The 26,540-nt window shown below is 33.3% G+C and overlaps 1 protein-coding gene across 1 annotated transcript in view; it reads left to right on the forward strand.

Annotated features, from left to right (window-relative positions):
* The first annotated feature begins 5,509 nt into the window (after positions 1 to 5,509).
* Positions 5,510 to 26,540, forward strand: part of LOC149531593 (uncharacterized) — a 66,627-nt gene continuing 45,596 nt past the window's right edge. The window contains exons 1-4 of the mRNA XM_089810703.1: positions 5,510 to 5,650; positions 14,951 to 15,032; positions 21,011 to 21,122; positions 22,002 to 22,243. Of these exons, the coding sequence (XP_089666829.1) occupies positions 5,572 to 5,650; positions 14,951 to 15,032; positions 21,011 to 21,122; positions 22,002 to 22,243 (515 nt within the window). The 5' untranslated portion in view covers positions 5,510 to 5,571. The remainder of the gene's footprint in view (positions 5,651 to 14,950; positions 15,033 to 21,010; positions 21,123 to 22,001; positions 22,244 to 26,540) is intronic.

A 26,540-nucleotide genomic window follows, 5' to 3' on the forward strand; every position in this document is an offset into this window, starting at 1 on the left:
TGATGAGGCATGTAAAGATGAATTTTGGATAAATACAATGAAATACAAATTTGAGCAAATAACAAAGAACAATGCATGAGAATTGGTCCCAAGACATAAACATAAGAATGTCATTGGAACAAAATGGGTATTTAGGGAAAAAATGGATGAACAAGGTGAAGTTATGAGGAACAAAGCAATGTTAGTATGTAAGGGATATTCACAATAGGAAGCTATATGTTTTGAATAAACTTTTGCTAGTAATAGCTTTGAGAATGTTTTTGGCTTATGCATCTGACAATTTTTTTAAAGTGTACCAGATGGATGTGAAGTCATCTTTCTTGAATGACAGGCTTGAAGAAGAGGTATACATTGAACAACTTGATGACCACTCAATGATGACAAAGACATGGTACATAAGTTAAAGAAGACACTGTATGGATTAAAGAAAGAACCTAAAGCCCTGTATACTAGATTAGATAAACATCTATTGAGTTGGGGTTATAAGAAAGGAAATACAAACAATAACATGTATCTAAGAACTAATTTTGATAGCTTTTTAATCATTATAGTATTTATTGATGGCATTATTTTTGGTGGTGATAGTGAAGCAAGTAACAAGATATTTGATGAAATGAAAGATGAATTTGAGATGTCCATGATTGGTGAGATGAAATATTTTTTTGGGATTGCAAATAACACAAACTAAAGATGTCATTTTTATATCTCAAACTAGGTATCTTAAAGAGTTATTGGTAAGTCATTGGTATGAAAAATTATAAACCTATGGTGGTTGGATGCAAATTGTCTAACAAAGATGATTCACCTAGTGCCATGCAAACAAGGTACACATTTATGATTGACAACTTACAATACTTAACTCATACAAGACTCGATATAGAAAATGGAGTTGGAATTATCACAAGATTTTTAGCATATCCTTAAGAGCAACAGTAAAGAGAATTTTAGATATTTGAAAGGAACAATAGATTTTGGCTTATGATATAAAAAATCTAATAATTTCACATTTCATGCATGTATATTGATGCTAATTGGGTTGAAAATGTTGATGAAAATAAAAAACACAAGTAGAGGATCATTCTTTCTTGGTGGAAGATTGGGTGGTTTGGTAAAGTAAGAAACAATATGATATTTCTCAATTTGCAATAGAGGTTGAATATGTTGCAACAACTAACAGTTATAATCAAATTATGTAGTTGAAGAAAATGATGAAGGATATTGGTTTGCATTTTTAGAACCTACCATTATGCATTGTGATAATACAAGTATAATAAATATGTCAAAGAATCATGTTTTACATTCAAAGACTAAACACATTGCAATTAAATATTATTTTGTGAGAGAAAAAGACACATTGAAACATATTAGATTAGAGTATGTGAGTACAAAAGAACATATAACAAGTATATTTACCATACTATTGGCTAAGGACACCTTTCAGTATCTTAGGGGCATGCTTGGGGTGATGTCCCTACCTAGAATTGATGCAACATTACACTAGTCCAGTATAATTGGAGCACTATTCATTCATTTGGACACAATGCTTGATACTGCTCCTTACAAGGAGTGGTCACAGTGAGAAGAGCTACTCTAAGAACTCTTATGATTCATTTTTGGCATAGAAGTGTTTGTTGGCACTTGACATATTTCTATGGTTATACATTGGCTTGATCTAATGTAGGTACTTTGATGAGGATGTTCATCAAAGGGGGAGTATTTTCAAATTTTGTTTGGCATATTCACACCTTTCCCATTGATGTCAAAAGGGGAAAGATTGAATGGAAAACTAGAAGAATGCAGAGGGGGAGAGATAAAAAGGAGTAACAACAACAAGGAATATTGTACATGTTGAGGATATTCAAAAAATTGTATTCAGAAGATTGTTTTAGAATTTATGGTTTTTCATCGTATGCTGTCATCAATGCCCAAGGGGGTGATTATTAGAAATAAAGATCTTGTTAGCACTTGGACATGTTTTTTATATAATGCATCGATGACAAATTTTGTTTGATAACAATATATGCTTATGTGACAATGATAGACAAAGATTTTCTATATTGTAGAGAGACTATTGGTAACAAAGTTGGTATATAATAGGTTAAGCAATGCAAGCTTCAAACTATATTCATGGATGAGTATAAGTATAGTATTTATGCTCATTGGAGATGGAGATGATGTACAATTGAGTTATAAATCATTTGGTGAAGACTAGTAGTAGACCAATGTACATGAAATAATGACAAAGACAACATGTAACATATTGACTATATATTATCAGAGAGGTTGAAATAGCAACAATGAGCTTGGATTGTGGTAGAAGACATGTTTGTGATGCTATGTCCATGATAGAAAGGTTCAAAGATAGTCTAGGAAGGTCGCTAAAGTGAAATATGTGATATGTTTTACTAACAACTGACTGTGTTGATCAAAAGTCCCGATCTTCATTATAAAATATTTTAATTATATTGTAATGTGTGGGAACCTCAATGTAATAATTGTAATGATGCTTAAGAAGGCATGTATACCTTAATAATGTCATATGTAACTAAATACACATTAGGGAAGCTCTAATAGGTCGTGTTGATGAATTGTGAAGGGTATAAATGAAAGTTGTTTCCTTGGGAATCACCATGCATCATGTATGTAATGTATATGGTCAGTTGATGTGTCATGTTTTGGAAAATAAGTTGTAGATTAGTCAGTTCAACTAATTTGGATTAGTTATCCTGAAGTTTGATCTTCATAATTGTTGAAACAATTTAGATAATGAGTTTATCTGTTTCCTTATTAACCTCTAACAAGGTTAGAATGTTCTAACAAAGGTTCAAGGTCTCCTAGTAGGGGATTTTCCTCTAACAAGGATTGGTGTATTGAATGCACTATAATTGACTCCTAGCAGGGTCACATTTTTTCACAAGGAACTTATATATTAGTATACTATCTTGTGGGTGTCATCCCTACTATAGTTTTCACTTTGATCAAGAATTTTCCGAATCAACAAATCATTGTGTTATAGTGTGAGGTTTTCTCTTGTAGTTTATCATTGTTTTAATTATTGAACTTGGAATTAATAGATTTGTATTTAAGTTAAATTTATCACAACTGATGCAACCCCCTCCTTAAACTTTACTTCTTATCTTTCTCTCTCTCCCTCCTTAGTTTATAACACTTCCCATAAATATTTTTCTCTTCTATCTTTGTATGGATCTCTTCCCTCTATCCTTCTCTCCATGTACTCCCTCCTCTCAATGTTGCACACATAGTATGAATTTATTGCAATAAAATCTTACGTATCTTCTCGATAAATATTTTTAAGACATATTTGAATTCTTAAAATATATGCATAATTATTTATACCTATCATTTCTCTAATAACATCATTGTTACAAAAACAAGAGACACAATGCGTCAACGTTCTTGCTAATAATTGGAAAAGAAGGAAAATAGAGATTTATATAGAAAGAAAGGATACAAAGAGATAGTTAAAATAGATAATGATATGTTATTATAAGGACAAGTAAATGTAGAATGCTAGAGAGAGTTGAAGGGAATTTAAGAAATATTAATAATTTTATTATTTTAAGAAATATATAACTAATAATAGAAATCATATTATATGAATGAACTACTCATTTCTACCAATTCAATTATAAGTTGAAATATTTAATTTTTAAAAATAAATTGTTGATTACTTAATTCAAACTACCAAAATATCTAGTAAGTTTGAGGGGTAGTATTAGTTTTACAAATTGTAAAGTGGTATTAAAAAAAAATTAGAGCAAGATTGTAAAATAGTAGCTAGTAAAACATAGTGTAAACTTAAAGAATAACATTTTACAATTGACTAAAACTAATAAATATATTTAAAACAAGAGACACAATGCGTCAATGTTCTTGCCAATAATTGGACAAGAAGGAAAATAAAGATTTATAGATAGAAATCAAGGATAGAAAGACAGAGCTAAACGAGAGAATGATGTGCTATTATAAGGACAAGTAAAGGTAGAATGATAGAGAGAGTTGAAGGAAATTTAGAAACTATTAATAATCATATTATTTTAAGAAATATATAAATAACAATTGAAATTATATTATATGAATGAACTACTCATTTCTACAAATTCAATTATAAGGTGAAATATTTAATTAAAATAAATAAATTGTTGATTACTTCATTCAAATTATCAAATTATCTAGTAAGTTTGAGAGGTAGTATTAGTTTTACAATTTATAAAATGGTATTAAAAAATAGAGCAAGATTGTAAAATAGTAGCTAGGAAAACATAGTGTAAACTTAAAGAAATAACATTTTACAATTGACAAAAATAAACATCAATGTGAAACTAATAAATATATTTAAAAAAAGAAATATAAAACATTTAATTCTATATTTGAACTTAGTAAGAAAAACTAAATTGTGATAACTAAGATTGATTAGACATTCATTTTTGTCCAAAGTTGTGTGAGGTGGAAGATAAAAATATTACTTTTTTGAAAATCTTGTCACAAATGTGGAAAAGATGAAGTTGTAATTAATGCATTCATTAATACATAATAGAGTTTTTACAATATATTTGTATTTTTGTTGACGAAAATTGAATTTTCTCCCTACCAAAAATAGTATCGTCCAATAGAGTGAATGAAAAATGTGATTTATAAAATAATGAAAAATAAGAAAGAGATGTAAACATTTGAAGTTTCTTTTAAACTTTTAAATCTTATGAGTTGATTAGTCAATTGAATTGAATGAAAGCAATAGGAACTAATAATAATAATAAATATAAAACATTTAACTCTATAATTGAACTTTGTAAAAGAAAAAGATTGTGATAATTAATTTTGATTAGACATTCAATTTTGTCCAAAGTGGTGTTATTTTTTTGAAAATCTAATCAACTTGTTACAAATGTGAAAAAAATAAAGTTATAATTAATGCATGATAAAGTTGTTAGAAAACATTAGTATTTTTGTTGGAGAAAATTGAATTTTCTCCCTCCCAAAAATAGTATGATCTAATAGAATGAATGAAATTTATGATTTATAAGATAGTGCAAAATTAGAAAAAGATATAAACATTTGAAGATTCTTTTAATCTTTTAAATTTCATAAATTGATTGGACAATTGAATTGAATGAAAGTAAAAATATTCTCCTTTTAAAAAAAGTATTTAGAAGTATCCTCATTCTATGAGTTGATTGGACAATTGAATTAAAAAATTGAATTGAATGAAAGCGAAAGTATCATGCCTTTATAGTTTCATTTGTTAAATAAATAACCTACCCTTCCTCCTCAAATACAACACATACATTTTAAAAAACAAAACTTTTTATTAATTAAATAATCTACGCGTCCACCTAGAACAGCTTTCGTGTCCGAAAGGCTGTATTTAGTCTCGTGAACGTTAAAAGTTATCTATCATATTTATTATCTAAACCATCGATACTAATCCGAAAAAAGGATCAAAGACTTCACTTTGTAATATAAAAAGCAACTGATCCTTGTATAGGAAAGTCTTGCGTGGCTTTCTCAATTTACCTTTGGTTGGGCAATTGAAGGCAACAGAATTCAGCCATGGGTTCAGCCGGCATTCCACCCAGAAGATCGACAATAAGTCGTCGCAGGACTTCAGGCAGAAGATCGTCAATGAGATGTATGCCATATATTTTTCATTCCTTTTTAATGGATCCTCTACAAGCAGTGCTATAATTATCATGAAACTATTAGACCGTTTGGGGGAAACCCACCTGCTCAGATTTGTTTGAGTGTTTTTAGAATTTGGATGAATATCAGTTGACGGTGCGAAAATCCACTACCCTGTTTCTGTGAATAAATAAAGAGAGTTTCAGCAACCCTACCACATACGCTTACACAAAAGGCTGTTTAATTGTTTTATTTTTATATCATTTATATAAATCTTTCTACTGTACAATCAAATTTCTTTATATTTGATAATATTGTTATTATTATGTCCTTCCTGTCCATTTGTTAAAATACTAGTAGAGGTATCATGATGTCGTCTGTCCAATTGTCTCAAATATTGCATTCCTTATATTTCTCTTCATAATGTATTCCTTATTTTTCTCCTTGTTCTCCTACCCATCTGAGTATCTGTTAGCTCACCAAGAATGTCCGAAGGCAAAGAAATATTTGAAGGTAGGAACCATTAGCACGAATCGTACTTACCACCGCTATATAGTTGATTATTTATTATAAACAACATAGTTTACTTGCAGGTGCATGACAAGAAAATAGAACTAAAATTTTAAATCCACTCAAATTTACAAATGTCACTTTTTGTTATCTATTGTAGTGCTAAGTTGCGGGTCCTGGTTCAGATTTTGATTCGGGTTTGAGATTTTGGTTGCAGGTTCAATCAAAACATTTTAAGGTCTGGTTCAGGTTCGCTTTAGATTTGTCTGTACTAAAACCATATATATGCGGCAAATAGTTCATAATACACTACTATGCTAATATTGTGTTCCAGTCCAAAAATGATAATGCCAACATTAACAATCAGGCTCAGTCAATATTGATCAAATATCATCAAAAGTCATCAAACACATCCTCCTCCTCCTGCTGTGGCAAACTAGAAGCACAAACAGTGCTATTGGCAGGGGTGCTAGCAATATTAGCCTAAGGAACAACCTCATGAGCCCTTGGATGTGATGGAGCTCAAAATTTTTAGAGTCTCCATTTAAGAAATGATGGTGGAGAAGATTGTTTATTTATTATGATATATACGTTTCAATAATATACAAAACAAAGATGGGAATCTTCAGCACCTAAGAAGGGACAAAAGAACATGTATTGGATAGCCAACCTGCGCCATATTAAGATACATCATAGATATCATATGATAGTAAAGTGCGGCTGTATCATAAATATCAATAAACAAATGAAAGGTTCTCAATGGTTTGATTAACAGAGATGATCTGAAAGAAGCAATGACTGTCCCAATTGGAATTATTCCTGCAGGCTCTGATAACTCCCTTGTTTGGACAATGTTGGGGGCTAGGGATCCTATCTCTTCTGCATTAGCTATTGTAAGGGGCGGTCTAACAGCGACAGATGTTTTTGCAGTTGGGTGGGTCCAAGCTGGTGACATTCACGCAGGTCTTACAGTTGCATATTATGGTTTCGTGAGTGATGTTCTAGAGCTTTCAGAAAAGTACCAAAAGCATTTTGGTCCATTTCGGTACTTTGTACCTGGTGCTCTTAAATTCTTTTGCTTGCCAAAGTACAACTATGAAGTTGAATATCTCCCTGTACCAGAACCAATGACAAGCAATGGTACTACTGGTGGAAATCATGGGTTTGCAATTGATGTATCAGAGAATCAATCTGATATGTTTGGAAGAAAATCAAATATTGAAGGATTGCCAAGAGCCTCAAGTTTATCAAGTATAGATTCAATTCTGATGACACCAAGCCGAATGTCAGCAGATCTTGATAACAGGTATTACCTATGCAAGTAGTGAACCTTTTGAATATGTTAGGGCTTTAGACGCAAAAACAAAGCACTTATCCTCTGGTAGGAATTATTTGCCACCTGAACTTGAAGAAGTAGTTCACCCTTCAGTGCAAGGATCTGCAACTCCTACTAGACCCCGAAGTTTGAAGTCCCGAACAGATAAAGGATGGACAGGAAAAAGCACAACAAATGATTCTTCAAAATGTTCATGGGGAAATCTAGTAATTCTTAATCGGAGAAGCCATCAAAGTCATAGGAAAAATCATGTCACACCAGGTGCACATAACATATGCGGATGAGTTGATGCTGTGGAAGCATTCCGTTTACTTCAGAACATCTAATATAAGTTGCCTCTAGTCGAATGCATGAGGATCTATGCATTTTCATTTTTGAAGTAATTTTCCTCTATGAACGATATGATTTCTATATCATATGATGCATGAAGAATTAGGACACGAATATATATCCAGTGCCGAGGGTGATGGCAATAACGTGTATGCGATAAAGGCACGGGAGTGATCAAAATCAATTGAATATGGCTTCGAAATGTTATGGATATACTCGGTGATTGGGAACATCAACAAATATTGTATTCGGTGCCACGAATTGGTTAAGTGATTCTACAGTATTAATCTTGGCGTCTCTACAAAAGTTCTAGGTGTTACATCTTCCATTGGACGAATGCTTTCGTTAAGAATGTAGTCTTATAATTCCGCATATTGTTACCGCAAGTCTGGGCATTATGTTAATCAGTCTTTAACAAATAATGAAATTGTTAATGCAATTAAAACAATGCCTTATCGATGTTTTGAATGAAATAATGAGAAGGTGCAATTTAATAAAAGATACAATGTTTCATATTGAAACATTACACCTATTTGTGAAGAAGGATATAAAAGAGGAGCAAAAAGATACAATTCAGGGGGACAGATCCGAACATTCACACATTCATTTTGAGAAGAGGCATTTTATATTTATTGTAAGGAGGAATAAGGGTTCAGTATGATTTTATATTGAAGTTCCATTATTTTATTATTATAAAATTATTTTATTTTAATAATAAAATAAAAATGTTCTTTGTTTATTATTAACGGCATAAAGATTTAAACTGAGGGGAATCGTCCTTCATAATTATATTTTAAAATTCTGTGTATGATTTTGTTATCAGATAAGTGGACATGGTCAATTAAGCATTTTAAATTTGATCATCATAGGTGTTGTGGAATATTTAATTGTTTCCGCAGCTGTGTCCAGTTTGTCTCAGTGGAGTTAAAATTCAATCTGGACTAATTTAAGATTGCATTATAATTGGTCTGTCGCATCTGGATTATCAAAATTGTTGGTAGTACAAATGCATTGAACATTATGAAGTTGTATGTAAAAATTCTCTGAAGTTGACTCTATCGCCCGGATAAGCAAAGGCACTGGTCTTTTTGTTGAAGTCAGAAAATCAATATATTCCTCCCGCAAGCATAAAATTTATTATTAATCAATTATTCAAAACATTTAACCATTATTCAACATTTCAGTTTCATTTTGATTGAGTTGAAGGACCTTGCCAGTCGAGGAACTCCTGAAGTTTAAATTCGCTATAGAAAACCCTTGAATTAGGTAGTCAGTGTTCAAGGTGAAGGTTTACCCGCCTGGGTGTAGCGGAGCCCGAAGTGCAGGGGAATCTAAGTGATTTCCCTTCGTTGGCCAAAACTGATTGAGAAGTCCTATCGGAGAAGTGGCAGGCTCTTGGATTTCCAATCTGCGGTTTTGGGAACCAACAAGATGCTGATGATGATGATCATCAACTTCGAGTGCACCAAGGCAAACAATTGAATCGTCCAATTCCGCAGGCTCTGATTCAACATCCCAATGCTTTGCATCCCTTTTTTTGTAGGTATTATTGTTGTGTGTTAGGAGCCTTAGGTTTGAATGCACATAGATCAACTTTGCATTTTACTAAGTGGATGGAGTATGTGCTTCAATTCCTTGCGGATGATGATGAATTAGCAATCTATCAAGATTCTAAATTTTAAATTAGAGAGTTAAGAGTTATGAATAATTTAAAAAAAATATAAATTAGTATTCATCAGCAAGAATTTAGAAATTAGAATCTTAAGAGTTAAGAGCTTACTTGTGGTAAAACTTTGATTGCAATGGGTTGTAGATGTTAGTATATTTCTCCATATTAATACCACCATTTACAAGTATCAACACCTTCCTTCTCTAAGGGCCCGTTTGGTTGCTGGAATACAACCAGAATAGGAATAGAAAATTAGAATATGTTTTGTATTCTCTTTTTAGTGGGCCAAATCGGAATTGGGAATAGGAATACATATTCCCATTTTGCCCCTAAAATGAGCATATGTCCATTCCAAAAATACCTATTATTGGAATAACTATTCCTATTCCCATTTTTACTTTTTCTTATTTGATAATGTTTTCAGATCTGTTTCAAACTGATGATATTGAAAAAAATATTTTCAAGATCTGTAAGTAGACATTTTTACTAAGAAGTTATGTTGGTAACCACCCACGAGACATTCTTCACAACATCCAATTGCTAAATCCATGGCTCATCATCGTAGTATAGAATTTTAGAAATCTCAAAATCGGCAATCTTGGGCTTGAAGTCCATGTCCAACAAGATGTTGCACGGTTTCAAATTGCAGTATGAAATTGGCTGCAAATAATCATCATGAAGGTACTCCATTCCCTTTGCCACACCCCCCGCAATCCTCAAGCATCTACTCTAGGTAAGTGTCTTTTCTTCAATGTGCTCGGCCAAGGTTCAATTCAACATCAACTCCATAACCAAAGCCATGGCCCTTGAAGCCCAAATATACCCCAAAAAACAAACCAAGTTATGGCGTCTTGTCAAGTACTTGAATTTCAGCGATCAAGCTCTCCCTCACGGTGACACTCCAATGATTTCATCTTTGAATATCTTCACAACTACAACTTGCTCATTGGGGATGTGGCTTTTCGAATTTTTTAACCCTTGAGAAAACCTAGTTTATTCGCAACATCTCGAACCCACAGAAGAAACGAGTTGTAGATAATGTATTAGATTGTAGGATGATTGTCTATCTCAAATGCATTCAAAGAGAATGTCTGACGAACATAAAGAGCAGACCTTTGGCAGCCAAATTCTTTGAGAGCTGGAACATGGGATTGGTGTGGCCTGTGCAATTCTCATTTCTATTTTGTCTAACCAAACAGAGAGAAAAAAATCCAATTCCAAAATAGCTATTCTGGAATAGCAATTCCCAATTGTCATTACCTATCCTTGCAACCAGACGGGCCCTAAAAGAGTGTGAAGACTACTATCATTGGTGCTTGCAAAACTCATGAATTCTTACCTCACCATAGGTGGTATGGGATCAGGAAAGTGGGCTGCCTTGTACCAATGAGAAACTTTAAGCTAAGTTATTGATTCGACCTCGTGGAGGCTAGATGTAGAATCAGATGCAGATAGGTGCTGGAGGTGGATGGGTGTGCTGTGGGTGCCATTCAGATACCACTCACAGGCACCTCGATGCGGACAAATACCTGTTTCAGGCATCTGAATGCATCCGAGTGCTTTTGAGTGGCATCCGAATGGCACCCATAGGGCACTTGAGAGAATCCACATGCTTCCTTGCCTAGAAAAGAAAGACAAATATTTATTAATATATTTTTAACATGTGGTTTGGTCCTATTAGGCTTAAATCATGAGTAAAATGAGTGAAATAATTAGACAAATGTAATGAAAGATAAGAGCGATATGATAGATTTGAACAACAATGAGACATTGATGCCTCAAAGAAGTTCTTTGTGGGTGAAAATTTCAACCAAATAATACTATATGCTTAGTGCTTAAAAATGGATTACAAAACTGATTCCACAACTGCTTTTGAATTGCAGTAGGTTTCTTTTGGGCTGCTGTCTAGTTGAGCTTATATGGAAATGCATTTTGCAAACCTTTTCAAGTTTGAGAGCATTTTAAGTTGCCATTTTTGTGACAAATAGTGAGAGGAAATTCTCTCTTCAAATTATGGGGCAGGATTAAAAAAAATTAATCTATGCCTAAAATTTGAAACAAGTGAATAGATTGCAGATTATGTACCTTGTAGAAATAACTTTCTAGGGGTTGTGCATCTGAACAAAATACTTGAAAGAAACAATGTAGATCATCTTTTGATCTTGAAGGTAAGAATACAAGACTGAAATTACTTATCTCATTTCTTTGCATATACATAGTATACATATATATGGATATATATGCATCCATATGCATCCGCATCCCTCCCCCCCCCAAAAAAAAAATCCCTCATCCTTTATTCGCTTTGGAATCCACATCCAAATCGGTAACTTAGACTTGAAGATCTTTACATGGAGCAACTCTAGTGCTACTTTCATTAGGGACCACTCGACTGTAGTACCCTGGGGTAAATGCAAAGGCAAGGAGATGCAAACGGGTATTCTTTTTTTATCATCTCTTCACCATGATTTTTTGGAGTTCCTTAAAGAATCTTTCTTTAGAATCTTATTTTTTCTCATTTATGATTAAAAACAAGATATACCTCACCCAAGCAAGATCTATCTATGTCAGTGAATTGGATATGCTCAATTCAGATTCAGTAAATCTTAGGAGATATAGAGCTCAATACCACCAAGATTCATCTAGTATCATTGTCTTGCCGTAATGGCAGCTGCCACTGTATTACTAGATTGCCTCCATATGCTCCCATTAACATTGATTACCATTGTAGAAAATGCCTCCTTATCCTTCACAAGGTGTCTCAAAACAATAGTGTTGGAGGCAAATTGGGTCTCAACAACCTATTTCAAAATCAAAATAGTCATAAATTAAAATAAAAAACTTTGGGAGTATTACTAAAGTCTAATACATATTTAATTTTAAAATATTTTAACTAGCCTTCAAGAGCTTAAATTTCAAGAATTGTCTAAATATGGCTTGCTGCATTTGGTGGTTCGTGATGAACGTTTGGATCTCTTGGGCATCAACATATATTTGTTTGATCCTGTTGAGATAATGGCTGTTGCACACATTGCATAATATTGTAATATTTTGTTATTTTATTATGTAATGTTGCACCTAGGAGTACCTAGATGGACATGCAACATGTAAAGATTCCCATGGGATATCCTTGATGAGTTGTATTGTAACATTGTGATAATATTTGATGAAATTATTTAATGTTGGGGAAAAGAATTAAATGTCTGAAATCGAACTTGGGGTTAATGGGTTAGGTAGCACAATGTTTATGTAATACCACTTGGTGGTTTTGTGGGACTTGCTACTATATAAGCAACCACAAGGGTAGTTGTTGTGTGAGAAGGGAAGAAAGACAAAAAAGATAAGAGTTGAGCAAGACAAAGCTTGATAGGTTAGCCAAGGGAGCATTTGTGAAGATTGGAAGCATGGCGTGGGATGTGTGGATTCATGCTTACTCACATGGATTGCTTGGTTGTGGCTATGGTTTTGCAGGCTTCCATGGTTGTATTGCAATGATAGTTTTTGTTGAATAATACATGGTGATGGGTGCTTTTGGAGGTTGGGTTTTTTCCCTCAATGAGAGTTTCTCAGGGTATATCTTGTGTCACATTTTTTGTGGGTATGTTAGATATTCTTTTGCATGTGGATTTCAATTGCATATTTATTTCAAATCTATTATGGGTTATGTGAAAATGATAATATTTTTGGTTACAAGTTTCCTTACAAATCCACTCAATTTTTATGCCGATTTTTCGTAGCATTAGGTTGAGTGAGTGGATATCATAAGGTGTCCCAAAAATGTGTTTATACTGCTCCTCAAATAATAACCCAACAGCCCTACAATTGTTGGCATCGTTTGTTATCACCTAACAACATTTTGAGAGCCAACTTGCTCAATGACTTGGAAAAGAATGTTTGCAATTGATGGACCGTCCATCACTTGTCCTTTACAATTCACTACTCTCAAAATCACTGCACTTCTTGTGGAGACTGTAATATCATATAGCGAAGGGTGAGTTCTCGCATCTTTCCATCCATCATATGCTATAGGCACATCTATTTCGATCCATGAATCCCTGATGAGCTTCACGGAATCATCTAAATGTGAAAAGCATTAAAGCGAAAGTCTTGAGTGCCTTTCTCTATTTACCATTGGTTGGACAATTGAAGGCATCAAAATTGAGCGATGGGTTCAGCTTGCAATCCATGCAGAAGATTGTCAATGAGTTGTCATAGGACACCAGGCAGGAGATTGTCAATGAGATGCATGTCACTAAATTTGTCATTCCTTTTTAATGGATTCTTTTATATTGCAGAGCTATGTTTATTATCAAACTTTTAGACCGTTTGGGAAAATCCCACCTTGTAATTTAACTCAGATTTGTCTGTGTCTATAAAATTTGGATGAATATCAGTTGATGGTGCCTGAACATATATGGCAAAAACCCATTATCCAATCCTCCGCTTCTGTGAATAAATAAAAAAAGTTTCAGTAACCCTGCCCAAAACATATATCATTATATGGACAAAAGAAGATCAAGGGTAATCTCGGATTATGCACTGCCACACATATGCATACCCCCAAAAGGTGGATTGGTTTTTTGGTTTTTATATTATTAATATAAATCTTTCTACTGTACAATCAAATTTGTCTTTAGTTGATTATGCAATTTAAATCTAATTTTTATAATTATATCTTTCCTGTCCTTTTGTTGAATTTCATTACTGGTTAAGGTATCATGATGTTGTCTATCTAATTGTCTCAAATATTGCATTCCTTATTTTTCTCTTGATAATGCATTCCTTATTTTTTTCCTTGTTCTTTTATCCATTTGAGTATCTATTAGCTTGAATGTCTGAAGGCAAAGAGTTGAAGATATGAACCATTCGTACCAATCTATATTTATATCTATATAGATGATTATTGATCAATGATTTTAAACATTTTGGTTTACTTGCAGGTGCATCTTGAGAAAATATAATTAAAATTTTAAAACCAATCAAATTTACAAATAGCATTTGTTGTTATTTATTGTAGAGTAAGAAATTTTAAATGTATATGTTATTCTTTACTAGTAAGAAAACAGTTAATATAATTAGCAAGAAATATTAAGGGAATATAATTAAAAAGTTGAAGGCAATCAAATTTGCAAAATATCACCTTGTGTTATTTAGTCTAGGATAATAAATTTCAAAATTTAAATCTGTACATTATTGTCCATTAGCAACCAATTCTATATAAACATTTGTAAGTAAAAGAGATATAAATCATAAATTATAATTCATAAACTGATTTTTGAACCTTCGGAATTATTTTTCCATATTATTAGCAATTTTTCTGGAATCATATTATTAGCAATTTTTCTGGTTATTCCATCCTTACCAGGACTTTTTTTAATCATTTAAGTTAGGAGTAAGGGTCCTCTTAATTTCTATACTTTGTGTAAATTGCTGAATTCCTGCTGTTATGCCTTGCGAGGATTCAGCCAGCACCATGACCACCAATAACAACAACAACTGGAGGAATGAGTTATCACACGACTCCAGGCAGAAGATCATCAATAAGATGTACGCAATAAAGTTCTGCATTCCTTTTTAATGGATCCTTGTGTGTTGCAGTTACATGTTTATTGTCAAAATTTGAAACCAATTGGGAAAAGCCCACCTTGTAATTTAGCACAGCATTGTCTAGGTGTTTTAAAATTTGGATGAATATCAGTTGATGGTGCCTTACCATATATTGCAAAAACCCATTACCTAATACTTTGTTTCTGTGAATAAATAAAAGGGAGTTTCATTAACCCTACCCAAAACACATATGATTGGATGGATTAAATAACATTGAGGGCAATCTCAGACTATGTACTGCCCACCCATAGGCATACCCTAAAAAGTCAGATTAGTTCTTTGATTTTCATATCATTACTTTGAATCTTTCTACCATACAGTTCTTTGAATTTTTTTATTTGAGTATGATGTAAATCTAATAGTTATTTTTTTCCTTGTTCTCATTTGTATCTGAGACTCTAATAGCTCACCAAGATGTCTAAAGGCAAAGAAATATTGATGATAGGGACATTCGTACTAATCTATACTTATATCTATATAGTTGATTATTGGTTGTAAACATTATGATTTACTTGCAGGGGCATGTTAAGAAAATAGAGTCAAAATTTCAAAACCAATCAAATTTACAAATATCATTTGTTGTTATTCATATTAGAGTAAGAACTTTGAAATTTATATGTTATTCCTTGTAATGGAATCAGTCAATAAAATTCAAGAAAACGTTAAGAGAAAATAAAAAGTTTGCAAAATATCACCTAGTGTTATTTAGTGTAGGATAATAAATTTAAATTTATATCTGTACATTATTGTCTGTAGTAACCAAACCAGTTGAGCAAGATTGTAAGTAAATACATTTTATATAAACATTCGTAAGAAAAAGAAAGAAAAATCATAAATCACAACAAATTTGTTTGTACCGCTTTAAAAAAAGTTATTTAAGACAAGACGTATTTTAAAAATAAAGAGAGGATACAGTTATTTTAGAGTAAGTTTATCAAAGTTGGTGTTTAGATTTTAGATATTTTTCCTTAAAACAAGTAAAAGCATTTTTGGTGGTGGATGCTAAAAGAAATTTGGAAGACATTACTTTGGTGGATAAGATTATTCCTGTGAAATACTTTGAAAGGTTGCTTTACGAGTCACTTGTATATAGTTCAATATACTGTGCATTTCTGTTGTATTTAACTGGATCAGTATTGAATGCATTTATGATGGATTTGCCCTTACAATGTGGACTGGCCTACAGAGCTAGTGGTAAGATAATTGTAGAATCTATTGATTTTATATTGGGGTCTTGTAGAATTATTTATGTTGATTTATTTGTTTTGGATTTCCATTGACGAATTGGATTGTTTTGACTCTAAGTTACCAGATCCTTGCATTTAGGCGTGGATCCTGATTTCAGTATGATTCCTTCTGGATTCCAGCCAGGGATCCGGAGGAATCCATGGGCATCCAAGGCTGTGAGTGCTCAAAAAGGGGCCCCACATGCCATTGTTTTATTTATTTTTAAATTTTAAAAGCATGCATTTAGTCATTTGATGATCATTCATTCATTTCTCAAGCATTTTCACCATTTTTGCTTTCTTCCACTGCTTTGCATTTTTCTTCAAAGATGAATTTGGATATTAAATATGAAATATGGCTTGTAATTTAAATTTTCATTGTGTAACGACATTTTGAGACTTTTGCAAAATATGAATATGATATATGAGGTATTTTATTTATAATGTTATTGGCAATTACGGATTTATGAGTATCACACGTCTAACTTTTCTTCTTCTTATTATATGATTGAAATTTTGAACCAATGATGAATGAACATTGAACGTGGCAATTATGGATTTATGAATATCACACTTCTAACTTTTAATGATCCTTAGAAGGGGATACACAGAGATGTCAGTCTCATTTTAGCTAATATAGAAAGCAATGTCAATGACCCAAAACCTTAGGGAGTTTACCATCACTGACATGGGTTAGACCTGGTGCCTGATTCCAACATGGTAACTCTCTCTGAAATGCAGAAAAATAACACTCCTGCAACAGCACATACTTTATAAACTGTGATCAATTAACACTACAATTGTAGGAAACAGCGAAAACTTCATGAACAAACCCAACCAGATTTTTCCTGTGTCAAGCAAAAATTTCAGCCTAAGTTTGAATATCTTATCCAGGTTCTTGTGCTTATGCAAGAGTTTTTCTTAAGTATGTCTTAAGTATGTACTCAGTTGCTGAAATACACAATGATTTTAAGTTTAAGGATATGCTTAGACTCTGTGCAAATGAGCATATTTCTTTTGGTGCCATTATGCCTAAAAATAATTTATTAGTTGGTTTGGAAGAAGTTGAACTACCCTTCTTTTTAGGGTCAATTTGTAGCCTAAATTTGATAGTGTACATAGTCAGACTGAGAATAGCAATTTCAGACTGAGAATAGCAATTTACAAATATTTATTTTTCGATATATGAAATTGAAATAAATTCCTGTTCATATAATTACCTGTGTTTCTGGTTAATCTGTGCTGGACACGAGTTTTCATAGCAGTCCCTTAGGTCAGTCTTTAGGGCTATCATTAAAGTTACTAGATAGAAGCAGCAATTGTTTGAAGGATTTGTTTTTTCTTCTTGTCCCCTTTGTCTTAGCATATTTTAACCAATAAGAATGATTGAGGGTGTTCCTCTCAATAGTGAATTTGATTTGAGTGTCTTTGGATCAACTTTTGCTCCTTGCTTGAATTTGTGCTCAATTATATGTATAGATAGCAGTAACTTACATGGGTGCTGAAAGAGGCAATGATCTTTAATGTCAGGATGCATCATTATTAGCAAACCCTTGTACTAGTAGCCGGTGGAAAGAAGAGAAAAAAGATCAGTAAGTTTTTTTATCCACTGACTCAGTTGTACCAATCGAAAATGTCTTAGACATAATACTTTACCAGTACCTCAGTTAGTTCCTTGCCCCCCTGTAGAACTAAAATGGCACTTACGTACATGGAAGAAATGGCAGAATTTACACAGTCTTTTTTGCCCCCTCAGTCAAAGCATTGCCCAACATCTTTGAATCATTTCCAATGCATCACTTCTCTGAAACAAGGATACCCTTGTCTTTGTGGCCTCCATAATTTTGTCCAGGAAATCTTTCTGGCAGATATTGCTTTTTCAATTGACATAGAGGTTCCTCAGATTAAAGCATTGAGAATGCAGAAAATAGACGATTGTTTTGAGGTTGCCAGAAATGAGAGCTCGCAGAGAATTAAAGCCATTCGAGCATGGAAATTAATGGAGGATACCTCCCTGTTGAGACAGCATTGTTTTGCTCTTTTATTTTATTCCCCTCTCTGTACGAATAGTTGGTGAGAAAGATGGAAGGTCATCCAAAGTATTTGTACCATTGATTAGGATGCTGTTATCCTCCAGTTCATAGGGTATCATTTTTTGAGGGATGACAGTTAACAAATAATCCCCTTTGATGATTATATTTCCTTTGTTGTATGAACTCATCGATTGCAATCCGAGTGGCAATGTCTCTGCGTCTTCTTCATGATATGTGCTCGATTTGATCGTTTTTGATGCTTCCTTAACCAGCACATGTGTCATGTCATGTATAACACAATTTTCCCCTGAGGATCCTAGGTTACAATGGGAGGTGCTGTCAAAATTCAATATTCTTGTTCCTATTGGTAGGGGTTTCCATTTGATGTTAGAAATATCTTGAGCAGAGGAGTGAGATCTAGAGATCCCATGTATGGGAACTGTGAGATTTACTTGCCACTCCCTTAAGTGAATGATTAGAGCCATCTGTGGACACACTAGAAATGACATTTATTTCATGTGTTTTTCTTTACTTGAGTCTTAGGCTTTGTGAACTGGTTAGAATAGTGGAGAGTGACCTTAGAAATAAGTTTGATTTTTGTCTCTTTGGGATCAAACTTCTGTTGGACCTTTTGTGCAAATTTATTTTCAGGAGGTGTTTTACTTTACCCCAAGTCTTAGCATTTGCAAACTGATTAGAATGGTTGAGGGCAATCTTCCTTGAAGTAAATTTGATTAGCCTCTTTGGAGTTGACTTTCAGGAGGTGTTTTCCTTGTTTGATTTTCCTCTTTGGAATTGAATTTCAGGACCTGTTTTCGTTTACTTCCAGGCTTAACCTTTGTCAACTGATAAGAATGGTTGAGGGTGATCTTAGAAGTAAGTTCAATCTGTCTTTTTGGAATTTAACGTTCGCATGATCCTTTGTACATATTTTACTTTTAGTTTGCATTATTGTCATTTGTAAAGTTCAATTTGTCTTTTTGGAATCGAACTTTTGAATGACCTTTTGTACATATTTTACTTTTAGTTTGCATTATGGTTATTTGGAATTTTCCTTGGAAGCCACAACAAAGTGGAGCATAGATATCTAGAAAAACAAAGAACAGAACCAATTTTACTTTTAGTTTGCATTATTGTCATTTGTAAAGTTCAATTTGTCTTTTTGGAATCGAACTTTTGAATGACCTTTTGTACAGATTTTACTTTTAGTTTGCATTATGGTTATTTGGAATTTTCCTTGCAAGCCACAACAAAGTGGAGCATAGATATCTAGAAAAACAAAGAACAGAACCAAGAGTCTGCCTAGGAGATCCCTGTATCAAAGAAAAAAACTGGTCTAAGGAGATCCCTATATTAAAGAAAAAAACTGGTCTAAGACCCTATAGTAATTTTTTCAAAAGAGTTCACAGATTTATTGGCAACTTGACAGACAGAAATTGAAGTTGCAATCACAAAGGCTAGTAGAAGCTTATTACTAAGGGATGCAACTGAAGAGAGCCACAAACGTAAAGCCTTAACGGCCAGTGCAGCTGTGGCAATATTATATAAAACCCCAATATTATATAAAATAATAAAACCTCAATTAACCAAGGAGGCTAAAGAAGAAAAAGTTACATTCTCAGACAATGCCAAGTTTAACTTGACATATACAAAAATTATAAAGCTTGTGATTGAAATAACATCTACCTCTTGAACAATGCTTGCATTGCTGCCATAGGTGCTATATCCATGCACGATTGCCTCCATTTGAATGGAAATTTTCTACTTTAAGAGTCTTAGCTCCAGATTGTACTAAATGTTATACCATTCAAGCATTTATTTTATCTTCCTAAATTTCACATTTCAAAGGGTAACTCTGATTAAGGGGTAGGGTCCTAATGGAGACATTTATTCCAAGAATTGTGGGAAAACATCTCAAATATATATACATGCTTTTTTGTCTGGATGTGTTTGAAAACTTCAGATTTATAATTTTACCCAATTCTAGATCTTCCACCAGCCCCTTCTTATTCTAAAATGTCTGCAGCATTGTTATCTTTCATAATAAAATTAAAAGCGATGATAGTGCAAGATTTTTCAATTGGTGATATCCTGAATAACAATATTTGACATTCAATTTTGAAGCCGTTTTTCCAAATATGGAGCCAACAATTAACTTTTAACCTCTCCTTATTCTATATTTAGATTCGTATTAAAGATGGCAAGGAAGATGTCTTGGAGGAGCATTCTCTATTGATTATTCATTAGATAAGTTCCCATTATTCAAGCAATAAATGCTTAATCCTTAAATCTTTGCATTTAAAGACTCCACCCGTGCTTGCACAGCCAAGACCATCTTTGGCAGCCTATCAAAATTCAGTTTCATTCTTCCTTTCCTAGGGATGACTTCATTTGCCAGTAAGCCAGCTTTGCTTCACTGTTCTAACACCATTTGCAGGGGTGAATAATTTTTTACTGTAGAAGAACTTTTGTGTGCAAACTGACTGGCTATCAAGTTCAACTCTCAGCCTTATCATTTTTTCATATAACATGGCTACCCTTTCATGGTAGCTCTGGGCTTTAAACTACCAAAACTAAAGTGTTTGTCATGCTTGCAATTGGTTAGTTTACCTAGGTAAACCATGCAAGGTGTTTTCTAATGGCAAGTATTTGTGTACAGAATGGACACACTACATAGACATATGCCATTTACAGGTCCTGATGGCATGCATGAGCTCAAAAGGATTGCTTTGCGATTTGAAGATAAGGTTTATGGTGTTGCTGTTGGTCAGGTCAGTTAACTTCACATTTATCTCATAGATATGTTTGTGTGTGTGTACACAAGTTGTTATAATTATTGGCTTTTCATTGAGTGTTGTATTTATAGCAATTATTTGTTATTTTTAAACAGTAAATAATGAACACATCCTTTAAATGATCCGAAATGGCATTATGGGAGGTTGAAAGATTCACCAATATAATTAATTCTGCATGAATTTCCTTATCTGCTGTCTATGTCATCATCATACATGTCTTTTTCAAAATCCCATGTGATCGGTTATTGAAAAACAATTATAGTAGAATTGTTTGTTTGCCATATTGGGAAGAAAATATAAAATATGAGAGCTAAATTACTGAAATGCTTGATCAATTTAGGAAATTACAGCTGATAATTGTATATGTGCACGTGTGCTTTTCTCTGATATAATAACTAGAATTTAAATCCCAAATCCCTTAATTTATCATTTTTAGCTTTAATATAGTTAGGTCTCTGAATTTGGGAAAACTTAATGAGCACTTCAAATTCTTAACACTCAGAAATGTTCCAGGTCTTCAAGTATCCATCATCGTCTTGCAATAAAAAATAATTTTATCCAGATTTCTAAACTTTTCCTCTGTGAATCTTTATATTCTTGAATCAATTTGATGGTTTCAACTTTTATAAAAAGTCAAGAAGGCAGCATAGCTATGGTTCTTTAAAATAGCTATGTTATTGCACCCTTGTTACAGCAAGATGAATCTCTCACTGCATAACATCTTCCAAGTCATATGGTTTCTATTTTTTTTGTCACTTGTTTTGAAAATTATCCATGTTTATAAAGGGATTAAATGTGTGGAGTTTTGTTTTCCCTTTTCTTTGGAGGATAATGTTGTTCCTCTATCTTATGCAGGAAGACTATCTACGAAAGATATCTCTCAAGATGCTATCATTAAGAAATCATGTTTCTCGAGATGGAAACTCTTTCGCAGGTGGTTCTTCTAGTAGCAACCAGAAGGCTATGGATCTTGGTGAGCACACGAGGTCTGCCATGGACTCAGCCAGCACCATGACCACCAACACCATGACCACCAATAACAACGACTGGAGGAATGGGCTGTCACAGGGCTCCAGGCAGAAGATCGTCAATAAGATGTATGCGACTAAATTCTGCATTTGTTTTTAACGAATCCTCTTATATTATGTTTTTTGTCAAACTCTTCCACTGATTGGGGAAAACCCACCTTTTAATTTAGCTCAGATTTGTCTTGGTGGTATTAAAATTTGGATGAATATCAGTTGATGGCCCCTGAGCATATAATGCGAAAACCCATTACCTAATACCCTGTTTCTCTGAAGAAACAGCAGGACTTTTAGTAACCCTACCCAAAACACATATCATTATATGGATTAAAGAACATTGAGGGCAATCCCCGATTATGTACTGCCCACACATGCATACCCAATAAAGGCAGTTAGTTCTTTGATATGCATACATACATACTACTGTACAATCAAATTTGTCTTTATTTGATTATGCAATGTATATCTGATTGTTATTATTATATGTTTATTCTTCTTTTGCTAAATATTATTACTGGTAAGGGTATCATGATGTTGTCTATCTAATTGTGTCAATATTGCATTCCTTATTTTTCTCTTTGTTCTCCAACGCATCTGAATATCTGTTAGCTCACCAAGAATGACCAGAGGAAAATAAACATTGATGATAGGAACCATTCGTTTTGATCTATACTTATATCTATTTAGTTGATTATTGATCATGAAGATTATGGTTTGCATGCAGGTGCATGTTAAGGAAATATAATAAAATTTTAAAACCTATTAAATTTAGTATTTATAAATATCATTTGTTGTTATTTATTGAATAGTACAAAGTTCGAATTATATGTTATGCTTCTTTACTAATGAAAGCAGTTAATAGAATTTTAAGAAATATTAAGAGAATATAGTTAAATAAAAAAGGCAGTAAAATTTGCAAAGTATAACCTAGTGCTATTCAGTGTAGGATAATAAATTTTAAATTTTGAATCTGTATATTATTGTCCATTAGTAACAAAATGAGTTCAATAAGAAGAAAAAGAAAGATAAATCATAAATTACAACAAACTTGTTTATACATCTGAAATAAAAAACATTAAATCTATTTAACTTAAAGATGGTATCTAAATGTTGAATATATTTTTTCTTATTTATAAATATGTGAGCAGTTATCATAAATAGATGAAGGCATTTTTGGTGGTGGATGCTAGAAGAAATAGTAATTTGGATTACATTAATTTGGTTGACAAGATAGTTTACGAGTCACTTGTATATTGTTCAATATACTGTGCATTCTGTTATATTTAACTGGATCAGCATTGGATGCATTGATGATGGATTTGTCCGTACAATGTGGACTGACATACAAAGCTAGTGGTAGGATAATTGTAGAAGTTTATTAAGTTTATATTGGGGTCTTGTAGAATATTTTTATTATTGATTTTATAATTTATTTTGGAGTTCTGTTGATGAAATGGATTGTTTTGGCTTTTAATAAGTATAAATAATTATATTTAGATAATTTGTTTCTGAAAATTTTAAAGGCTTAACGTGTTTTGTAACAAAACTTTTGTTTCAATACAGCGGGTTCATTCCCATTTTAACCAATATTGATAGCGACGACAATACCCCATAATTGTAGGATGTTTACCATCACTGGCACAGGTTAGACCTGCAGCCTCATTCCAACATGGTACCTCCCACTGAAATACAGAAACATAACACTCTTGCAACAGCATATATGTTATAAACTGTGATCATATAATGCTACATTAATAGGAAACAATGAAACACAGTTGCTGAAATGCACGAGGATCTTTGGTTTCAGATTGTGAGTAGGCTTTGTGTGAACACTTCTTCTGAGCATATTTCTCTTGGTGCCACTATGCCTAAAAATTGCTTTGACTGCTTTGGAAGGAATTGAACGATCTTCCTATTTTTTAGGGTCAATTTAACTAATATTGATAGCAATGGCAATACCCTAAATCTTAGGGTGTTCACTGTCACTGGCACAGGTTAGACCTGCAGCCTTATTCCAACATGGCACCTCCTACTGAAATACAGAAATGTACCACTCTTACAACAGCATACATGTTATAAACTCTGATCATATAATACTACATTAATAGGAAACAATGAAACACAGTTGCTGAAATGCACAATGATCTTAAGTTTCAGATTGTGAGTATGCTTTATGCGAACACTTCTTTCCAGCATATTTCTCTTGGTGCCACTATGCCTAAAATTTGCTTTGACTGCTTTGGAAGGAATCGAACAAACTCCCTATTTTTTGGGGTCATTTTAACTATAATATTGATAGCGATGGCAACACCCCAAAATCTTAGGGTGTTTACCATCACTGGCACAGGTTAGACCTGCAACCTCATTCCAACATGGTACCTCCCACTGAAATGCATAAATATACCACTCTCGCAACAGCATATATGTTATAAACTGTGATCAGATAATGCTTCATTAATAGGAAACAATGAAATTCAGTTGCTGAAATGCATAATGATCTTAAGTTTCAGATTGTGAGTAGGCTTTGTGCAAACACTTCTTCTGAGCATATTTCTCTTGGGGCCACTATACCTAGAAATTGCTTTGACTGCTTTAGAAGGAACTGAATGACCTCCCTATTTTTTAGGCTGATTTTGTAGTCTAATTTACTGGTGCACACAGTCAAAACAGGTAGGGCAATTTATTATTTTATATTTTCAAACCTATGAAATTGAGTCAAATTCTTGTCCTGCATAGGGTCAAGTTCTTGTTCCAAATAATTAGCTGTGTTTCTGGTTAATCTGCCCTTGCCATGGGTTTTTCGTAGCACCCCCTTGGGTCAATCATCAGAGCTATCCATGGAGTTACTAGATAGAACCAGCATCTGTTTGAAGGATTTGTTTTCTTTTTCCCTTTATCTTACCATCTTCTAACCAATCAGAATGATAGAGGCCGATCTTCTCAAGCAAATTTAATTTTAGTGTCTTTGGATTAACTTTTGCTGCTTGCCAGTAGTGGCATGTTGTGATGGTTAAGTTGTTGTGTTGTACTTGCCGTCAAGGTTCAAATCCCATGGGGCTGAGGTCCCCCATTGCTGGGCTCACTGGTTCAGAGCTCCAGATCAAAGCATTTACCCCTCTAAGAGAAAAAAGAAAAACTTTTGCTTCTTGCATGAACTTGTGCTCGATTCTTCTTATAGTTCGCTGCAATTCACATGGATGCTGAGAGAGGCAATGCTCTTGAATTTCAGAATGCAAATAAACTGTGTGAATGTTTCTACTTGGCATATATTTTGTGGTCTGACTTTTTATGAAGTGATTGGAAAATATTTGCTTGATATTAACAATGATCAAGAAATCAATTTATACGAGAGATTGAACGATGTATAATTGCGACTTTTGGACTTCTGATTTCCCCCAAGCAAAATATTAGTCAGAGATGCCATAGCACGTTTTGTAGTGATAAAGCGTGAAAATCTGTGAAGGCATGTACTTTGATGCAAGAAAATGGAAGACCTAGAAAAAATGAAGAGGTATCCTGAAGAGAGCTCATAAAATCCAGAAAGAATATGTTGCCAAATTTTGGATCCGCCGGCTCAAAAAGTGAGGCACACAAATTGAGACACCCAGAAAAATATGACAACCCAGATGTGCTCTTGAAAAACTCATCAAGGTTATGTAAACATATTTTGGATCTAGTATTGAAAAATTAGGGTTTTGAGCAAAATCCTAGTCGGCTGCAAAAAAAAGGCTTAGAAAAATGGACTTCAAGAGAAAATTGCAGATTTTGGTCGCAAATCAAGACCAGAGGTTTATAAAAACCCTAGATGTGTCCAAACACTACAAAAAAGGACCACTTTAAAAAAAAATAATGGTGAAAATGGGCCTCAAAACAGACGCATGATTTTCAGAGAAATTTGGATGCAAGTGGTAGAAAAATCTCGGCGCGAGTTGCAAAGAAATGGCGCCCAACAGACCTCCACATGAATGGCAGAGAATAACCCTCGATTTTCGGAGGATTTAGTCGTGCCAGTTGTGGATAGAAGGGCACGAGTTTGCAGACCAGAAAAAAAAAGTTAGTTACAGACAAAATTGGCCGTTTTTTTGGCTGTAAATCCTAGTCAAACTAGAGGTTTTGTAAGCAGATATGCATGAAAATAATTTTGAAAATAAAAGGCAGATAATTTTGACCAAGAAATAATAATAATTTTTGAATTTTTTTGGAGTATTGGCTCTGATACCATATTACCAAGTAATTGGAAAATAGTTGCTTGAAATTAACAGTGATCAAGAGATCAATTTATACAGGAGACTGAACGATGTTTCCTTAGGAAACAATTGTAAAGAATAGAAACATTCTATTCTAGAAACATGAAACTAAATAATAGAAA

This window comes from Cupressus sempervirens, chromosome 11, assembly GCF_028749045.1.
Source record: "Cupressus sempervirens isolate cs-2001-9-10 chromosome 11, ASM2874904v1, whole genome shotgun sequence".
Lineage (NCBI taxonomy): Eukaryota > Viridiplantae > Streptophyta > Pinopsida > Cupressales > Cupressaceae > Cupressus > Cupressus sempervirens.